The 8,340-nt window shown below is 39.1% G+C and overlaps 1 protein-coding gene across 5 annotated transcripts; it reads left to right on the top strand.

Moving 5' to 3' along the window:
* Window positions 1-288: 288 nt before the first annotated feature.
* On the top strand, window positions 289-7,571 carry LOC139943679 (manganese-dependent ADP-ribose/CDP-alcohol diphosphatase-like). Of its 5 annotated transcripts, none has more exons than XM_071940423.1 (3): window positions 289-426; window positions 2,514-3,264; window positions 4,165-7,571. In XM_071940423.1, exons 2-3 carry the CDS (start codon window positions 2,523-2,525, stop codon window positions 4,449-4,451), a joined length of 1,029 nt encoding a protein of 342 aa, XP_071796524.1. In that variant the 5' UTR covers window positions 289-426; window positions 2,514-2,522; the 3' UTR covers window positions 4,452-7,571. The 5 variants fall into 5 exon arrangements, with proteins under 5 accessions (XP_071796524.1, XP_071796523.1, XP_071796522.1 ...); XM_071940422.1 differs by having other exon boundaries at window positions 289-558; XM_071940421.1 differs by having other exon boundaries at window positions 289-741.
* Window positions 7,572-8,340: the final 769 nt, after the last annotated feature.

The following is an 8,340-nucleotide window of genomic DNA, read 5'->3' as shown; positions in this document are numbered from 1 at the left end:
CTGTTTTTGGCAGGAACTTTTGCTCACCAATTTTTCTTGCTACAAGATTATAGTAGAGTAGTCACAGCAATGGTAACTGCAATGGTAATTCGGTTGGTAACTTATTTGTTCCCAATAGAATCAAGGGTTGTCTGTGCTTAATTGCTCAACTTTTTTGGGGTAGGGACCGTAGGGGGATGGGGGGGGGGGGGAGGGGGGGGGGGGTAAGGGAGTCCCCCCCCCCCTCCATGAATCATCACCTCCCCTTAGCGGATGTGTTCTTGTGATTCTTAAACAGATTATGCAATTTATGCTTCTGGGCGGTGATGCTGTGTACTGTTTCTACCTCCAAGCTGTTTCTATGCAGTTTGTAAAATAACAATGCACCAAAGTTGTCGTCCACATAACGTGATCAAGTAACCTTTCAGTGGATGACCTTAAATTCTGGTAATTACGGGTTTCCAAATAAGCCAAGAGTGTCACGCTTGACTGTATATGCCTGGGGTTAAATGGGTGCTTGTGCGGCCGGCTGCCCCCCTCCACGACCAAACGTTCTCCGATCTGTTGCTTAACTAAAAGGTACTTCCGGGGTCAGCAGAGCAGAGCAAAGTTGCTTGTTATTGTGTAATTACTCTGCAACTTTGCTATAATCTAACGTGTTTCTGCGTAGTATAATATATTAGTAAATACAAGTTACAACCACAGCTTCGAATCGTCTTGGAGTAATTGCACATTAATGGTGACAATCATTGTCAGTTTCAGGTAAGAATTTGGTTTGCTCCATTTGAATGTTGGTCATGTGTATGTGTTGGGCGCTATCGGTCAATCTGCGCGATCAACCGATCGCGCTGCGCTATCGGCCGATCGCGCTGCACTATTGCGCGCAGATTGACCGATCGCGCCCAACATATGTACTGCGGTCGCACTAAATACCGACAACTCACGACCCCTCACGACGTTTGGTACGGTTTGAATGACGGATCATGACTTATTTTCCTTTTTGTTGTAGTGTAATGTAGGGAGGCCTACAGTATAGTGATTTTGTGATAGAATTTAGTGGCTAGTCATTAAACGACATGGATTGTATTTGCTTTCCATTACTTTTTTCCTCTGTTCCTTGGTTGAATACTACTACTCTTACTAGTTGCAACCCTCCTCCCGACGGGAGGAGGAGGGTTAAGTTATCGCAACTACTAGAATACGTGTAAATTCCATCATTCAATAACATTAATTATTGTGATAAATGGTAACCGTACATTCTCCGCACAGTCGATGGAGGGAGGGTATTCAAATTAAATCGCCACATTATCGCAACTTAGACCCAGTATTCAGTAACTGGGGCGCTGTACTCCTTTTTTTTAATTTTGTCATTATCGATTACGCTGTAGGCCTACTCCTTTTTTAAATTTTTTTTCATTCTATCGGTTGTATACAGGGATGTAGCTAGAAGCATGACTGATAATGTGAAAAAGAAATTAAAAAAAGGAATACAGCGCTCCAGTTACTGGGTCTTATCGCAACTATAGTATTTATTGCATCATTCAAAGAAAAACTGATAAATCACTCAATGTTTTATTTATTAATTCAGGTTTTCAAGCTACTCATCATTTAGAGCCAGAAACTGGGTAGCTGTACTTTTTTTTAACGTTGTCATTATTGACAAATTTTGGGGAAAGGAGTAGTACACAGCGCCCCAGTTACTGGGTTTACTCATCGTTCTGATTAGATAGAAAGAATCACACATTGTCGTCTAAGAAATTAGGACCTAAATCCTTCATTTTTCAGTTGTGTATTTTTTTAAAATAAAGAACAAATTTTCAGAGATCCAAGTATTTGGTCTTTGGCTGTTGGACTCGGTTCTCAGAATCAGAATACCTAAGACTCTCACACTTGTTAGCCCAAGTACTCGTAGTCCTACAGTACTTGAGAACTACTTAGCCATCCAACTACACTGCTGCAGTACTTGATTCTCGACTGAAAGTACTTATAATGTATCAACATTGGTTTCTGGTATGACTTCAGTGAATGGGGTCATTTGTATGTTTTGTCAGCACGCTAGCAGTATACAAACAATACAAGCATAGAAAAAATGTATTTAAAGAACCATCATTAATCCATCCAAAGTTAAAATGGCTTATCTGCTTCCAAATTCCATTCTTCCATCAACAACAAAGAAACGATTTCTTCTGGTTGTTCACGTATGACACTTTGCATTTTGACCTCAAGTGCAAAGCTATCTCAACTCAAACAGGATTTGAACATTTTGTCCTGGTGCACGGAAGCCATGGGGCAAACTTTCAGGCAATGGGAGTCTTTCTTTGATCTCGGTGAAAGCACTGTTTTTAAAGCTTGTGTCATGATGAGCATACAAATTTGCTAATGCACAGAATGGTATTTAATCACATTAAATTTTCATTGTTGTGACTGGTGCCCCAAACTGTCAAGCAGTATTTTACTGCTTTATACATTTTGGCCCTTTTCTGTTCTGTATTATTTGATTGTTACATGTACCCACCTTTGTTTGTGCTATGCAGGTATCCAGAATGGAAGCCAAGAAGCAAACCTGCTTGTTCTCATTCGGACTGATCGCAGACATCCAATACGCAGACGCAGACAACCGTCCGAATTTCAGGCAGAATTGTGTTAGATATTACCGTAATTCCTTAGAGCTCCTAAAAGAAGCAGTTCGACATTGGAGCGGAGATAGTTGCGCTAGTAAACCAAGTTTTGTGATGCAACTTGGGGACATCATTGATGGTTTTAACAAAAGAGGCGGCAAGAAACAATCATTTCAAGCTCTGAATGTTGTTATAAATGAGTTTGACAAGGCTGGTTGTGATACACATCACATTCTTGGCAACCATGAGTTTTATAACTTCACAAGAGCTGAGATTGCAAGTAGTCGACTTCTGTCGGGGATCAATTTTGAGACGACCGAAGTTGACACCACTTGTAGTTGTATCTCAGAGTTGATTCCCACAACAGCAGAAGTCCCCCCTGCAGCATATTACCACTTCAGTCCGTGTCCAGGGTTTCGTTGTGTTGTCCTTGACACGTATGACGTGAGTACCTTAGGACATGACGAGTCTTGTTCCATTCACCAGGACTCGATGAATCTTTTACGCTCGGTCAACAAGAACGAATGCCTGAACTCGCCCGATGGGCTCCAGGGTATAGACAGAAGATTTGTGGAGTACAACGGAGGAATGGGAGAGAGCCAGTTGAGGTGGTTGGAAGGGGTACTTCAAAAAGCAAGCAATGACCAGGAAAAGGTTATCATATTTGGTAAGATAAAGTTAAGTGCTAACAAGGAAATTTTATTGCAAACTTTTTTTCTGGACAGCAAACAAAAATACCTGTATTTACTCAACACAAACCCCCCACCCTGTAAAATAAACAGTATGAAAGCCTTATACTAAATAAATTGTGGACTCGCTATCGACTAAACCGGGGCCGAACTACATAGAACTGCCAGTCTGCTTTAAAACAGAAAGAACTGCTTTCAAACATTTTTCTGATTAGCAGAAATGAGCAGGTTACCAGTCAAAAAAATTGAACAAGTGGCATCGTACTTAAGCTAGTAATCTAAATTTGCTTGCAAATGTTGTTGTTCTTAGCTACTTTTTGTGCTTAAAAGCAGCTTTATGAAATTGGGCCCAGGTTTAAGTTGAGCTTCCCTGAAATTACAAATGGGAGATTTTGGAACTCTTCATCTCATTTCGCACATTAACCGAAACATCTAGCAAATGCCACCTCTTGTCTGGAACTTTACAGCGATTTTAATTGGGGGAGGGGGGGGGGTCAGGTTAGGGTAGGGGTGTCTTGCTCTGCCTTCCACCTCTGCATGGATTCTTCTCTGGAATCTTTCTCTGGGTTTTTATCCTCCCACATCATCAAACACTAACACTTTTTCATTGTCGTTTATCAATAGATCGATCCATTAAGCACCGCCCCATTGCATATTGACCAATCACAACCCATTGCACAACCAAAAGTCTGACATGCGTGCGCGTATAACTGGTGCTCACATGTTCTTGCTAATCTGTGCGCCGTGGGCGGAGCCTAATGGATATGTGTATTGGGTTCTTGGCTAATACAGTGGTTTAATTTGATTTTCTGAGAGTCCTTGGGTTCTCAACCAGAATCAATAAATTAAATGTTTCAATTTGATTGTTTTGGTTACAGGTCATGCCCCATTCCATCCAACTATTGAAGTTGATTGTTGTCTCTGGAACTACAAGGACATCCTTCAACTCCTGCATTCTTTCAGCTGTGTAGTGGCGGTCTTCAGCGGCCACGTTCATTTCTTCTCTCATTTCGTAGATGAGAAAGGTATTCATGTTGTGACTATGCCAGGTATTATAGAAATAGCACCAGGAAGTAATGGGTTTGGGACGGTTGAGGTATACCAGGATAAACTTGTCTTGCATGGAAATGGGGAGGTGAAGTCTTGTGTTATGTCATTTCCCTGAAAACTATCAAGTCCCAATTTTATAATGCTGCTTAGCAGCCGATTCTGTACATAATGTACGATTTCCTATTCATAGTGCTGTTTGAGTGTGTGCCACTCCTACTTGGCCCAATTTCATTGCTCTGCTTACTGCCAAATTCTGCGCTTACGATCACCATTCTCTGTTCACAAGCAAGCTCCGAATTTCTGCCCTAGTTGTGTAAGAGTAGAATGCCTACATGTGGTAATATGGAGTACGCATGCGCACAAGCCAAAATTCCCTGCTAGCCCGTTGAAAGCGCTTGACTATCTTATAATTCCCTACTTCCAAGCAGAGCAATGAAATTGGGCCCAGGTTACATCAGTTGAGCTCAACAGGTCGTCGAAGTTGGGAGATATTAATGAAAGAAAAAACAGCCTTGTCGCACCATGGTCACACCATGGTCACACAAAGTTGTGTGCTTTCGTATTATGCTTGATTTCGAGACCTCAAATTCTAAACTTGAGGTCTCGAAATCAAATTTCGTGGAAAATTACCTCTTTCTCGAAAACTACGTCACTTCAGAGGAAGCTGTTTCTCACAATGTTTTATATTATCAACCTCTCCCCATTACTGGTTATCAAGAAAGGTTTTATGCTAATAATTATTTTGAGTAATTAACAAGTGTCCACTGCCTTTCACCAGGTTTTTTTCATGCTTACAGATCTAATAAAATTGGTCCCTGCAGCTGTTTGGAGCTAGTCTAATAATAAATAATGTAAAGGGTCATTTAAAGGCAGTGGACACTATTGGTAATTACTCAAAATAAATATCATCATAAAACCTTTCTTGATTACAAGTGATGTGGAGAGGTTGATAGTATTAAACACTGTGAGAAACGGCTCCCTCTGTGAGGTGACGTAGTTTTCGAGAAAGAAGTAATTTCCACAAATTTGATTTCGAGACCTCAAGTTTAGAATTTGAGGTCTCGAAATCAAGCATCAGAAAGCACACAACCTCGTGTGACAAGGGTGTTTTTTCTTTCATTATTATCTCGCAACTTCGACTACCGATTGAGCTCAAATTTTCAAAGGTTTGTTTTTTATGCATATGTTGAGATACACCAACTGTGAAGACTGGTCTTTGACAATTACCAATAGTGTCCACTGTATTTAAAGGGAATAAAATATACACATTTGGTAATCACTATTAAAATTAATGGCAATAAAAACTACAGCACTAGACGACAGTATGAACTGTTTTGGGAAACATTTCACTTTGAAGTAATGTGGTTATGTCACAACAAGAAATGTTAGTTTGTATGCCTAAAAATTTGAATCTGAGCAGAGTAACTGTCAGTAATGTTTCTTGGATTGTGTATTCATAGGGATTATTATCTCTGCAATAACATCGCTCCGCTTTTTGCGAGATATCTTTTTTGAAATTAAGTTTTCACATGTTAGTTGTATTGTTTACATCTGTATTTATACATGATTAAAATGATTATAAGCAGTTCCAAAAACCAAAGGAATACTTTGCCTTGAATGACTGAGCAAATGTACCATACATTATTCAAATCTTACTCACAAATTGCACTTGGTGACGGCTAATGGTAGTATAAATAAAATACGAAACCCCTTTGTCTACTCTTTTGCGTTTTGGTCATTAATATAACGATAGTATTCATAATATTTTGTTCTTTGTTACAAAAAGGCATTGTATTTTTGAAATAATGTATATACCTCAGTAAGAGTTGTTAAATATAAACCAATGAGTAATGAATGTTGTTTTATTTGTAACATACAGTCTCAAAATGAATTTAAAATATATGTACAAGCAATTAAATGCAACTACATGTAACTTGCTTCCAAAAAGCCATAAACTTTATAAATAATGCAGTTGTACTGTTCAAGAGTATTGCCGCCACATAATAAAATCCTCTACCTTATCTTTACATACAAGTACACTCAAACTTATTCGTGTACGTACGATAAATCCAAATTTATTGTGTATGTATGGATGGCTTATTATGTAAACGTACACAATAAGTTTGGCTTTATTGTGTTTGTACTTGATCATTTATCATGTACGTACACAAACATTTTGATTTATTGTGTACGTACATGTACATGAAACTGTGTCCTGACCATGTACGTTCTCGATATATATAATGTACGTACACAATAAGTTAGTACTCATCATGTACGTACACAATAAGTATGGACTTATTGTGTTCGTACAGGATAAGTTTTCACTTTAATAATTAAGGTTTTTTATTCATCGGGCGGCAATCACTTCCGTAGTTAATCATGCGATTTCGCGGTCAAACTGTTATTACAATCGCACTTCAACAGAATGTCCACTCCCCGTCATAGCTTCCAGTAGATACACCTACATATGCTTGAGTGGGTACCCTACCATGGTAGGCTCCAGCGTTCCATTCCAAGATGGCGTCGGTAACTCCGCCTTTGCCGACCCTCACAATACCATCTCATACTCGATCCAGAAGGAGCGATATTCGTAGGGATCGATGATGTACTGATCAACGTAGGTTTCTAAACGTTCGGGAGCAGGTATAAGGATGACATGCTCTAACGAATGTTTCTACATCCCAACCACAACCAATACCTAGGATGAAGGTGGAAGACATATCTTACAACTTACAAAAAAAACATCACATCAGGCCTTGAATGTCACGGAGACCATCCTTTGCCCTTGTCTTGGGCGCCGCTTCCAAAGTTTCCCATTATGCCCACTGTAAGATTGTCCAATGGAAGAAGTGCCTTTTCAAAAATGAAAATGGTCATGCCCTCTCAAAGATGAAATATAGACCTCCCATACAATATTGAGTTTAAAGTACAATATTTTGGTAAATAATATACAGATTTAGATTCAGCTCTTGGTTAATTATTAAATAACTGAAGTGAAAAATGCAATTTTGGCTGGTATCCTGTTTCTGTTACGCAACACTTTTCAGGTCTGTGCTTTGCAGGTTTTTGTGCTTTTATAGGCCTTACAGGTTTTCTGAAATCGGGCCATACAATCTAGATAAAATATATAATTTTAGATCCAGCATTCTGTTTGATTAAAATCACTTTGGTGAAAAAATGTAACTTTGGCTTGTAGCCTGTTTCCGGTATGCAACACTTTCTGTGCTTATCAGGTTTTGTGATTACTGTTTTATTAAATTGGTTTTGGATCAACTTCAGAAGGAGCTAAGATTGATTTATACGGGAATCAATCTTTATTGCTAATAAGCAAAGTATTATTACCTATTCGGCAATACAATCAAGCGTATAGGAAGTACATACAATTAGACTAAATAAAAGCAAAGGATGCCACAAAAACTGATTAAAAAACGGCTTATTTCCATTGGACAAACAATTAAAGGGATGCTGCAGTGAATTAAAATAAAACAGTTAATTTTGCTGTCATTTATTTCTGATATGTGTATTGAACATCAAATAAAATGTGTTTTGTTTTTCCCTGACATATCTCACTTGCGTAATTAGCGAATAAGTCATACCCCCCCCCCCCCCCCCCCCCCCCTTTGTGGATTGTTACCGCCACCAACCATCGACGTCACGTCGGGAATTCAAACATATCGTCGGCAAAAAGAGTCTGGCCCATAACTACACGCGCCTAGGTACCAGGCCACACAGTGCACACGTCTCTATATGCACACAGCCAGGGTGCCCGAACGACTCGGGTTCCCGACATGACGTCACGTTTATGCTCCCTTTTAGGGGCGGGTGGGTTCTCCTAATCTCTTGAAAACCATTTTAAAAACCTTTCGTATTTAATAAAAAATATTTAAAAAAATATTTCAGGTTTAAAAAGTCATGTTTAATCGTTAAATTTATTTAAAAAAACACTGCAGCCACCCTTTAAATACAACACTAAACATAGTGAAATAGTGAACAATGGCAGT

Source organism: Asterias amurensis, chromosome 11 (assembly GCF_032118995.1).
Source record: "Asterias amurensis chromosome 11, ASM3211899v1".
NCBI classification, from domain to species: domain Eukaryota; kingdom Metazoa; phylum Echinodermata; class Asteroidea; order Forcipulatida; family Asteriidae; genus Asterias; species Asterias amurensis.
The sequence above is the reverse complement of the archived record's forward strand: the minus strand, read 5'-3'. Positions and strand labels throughout refer to the sequence as shown.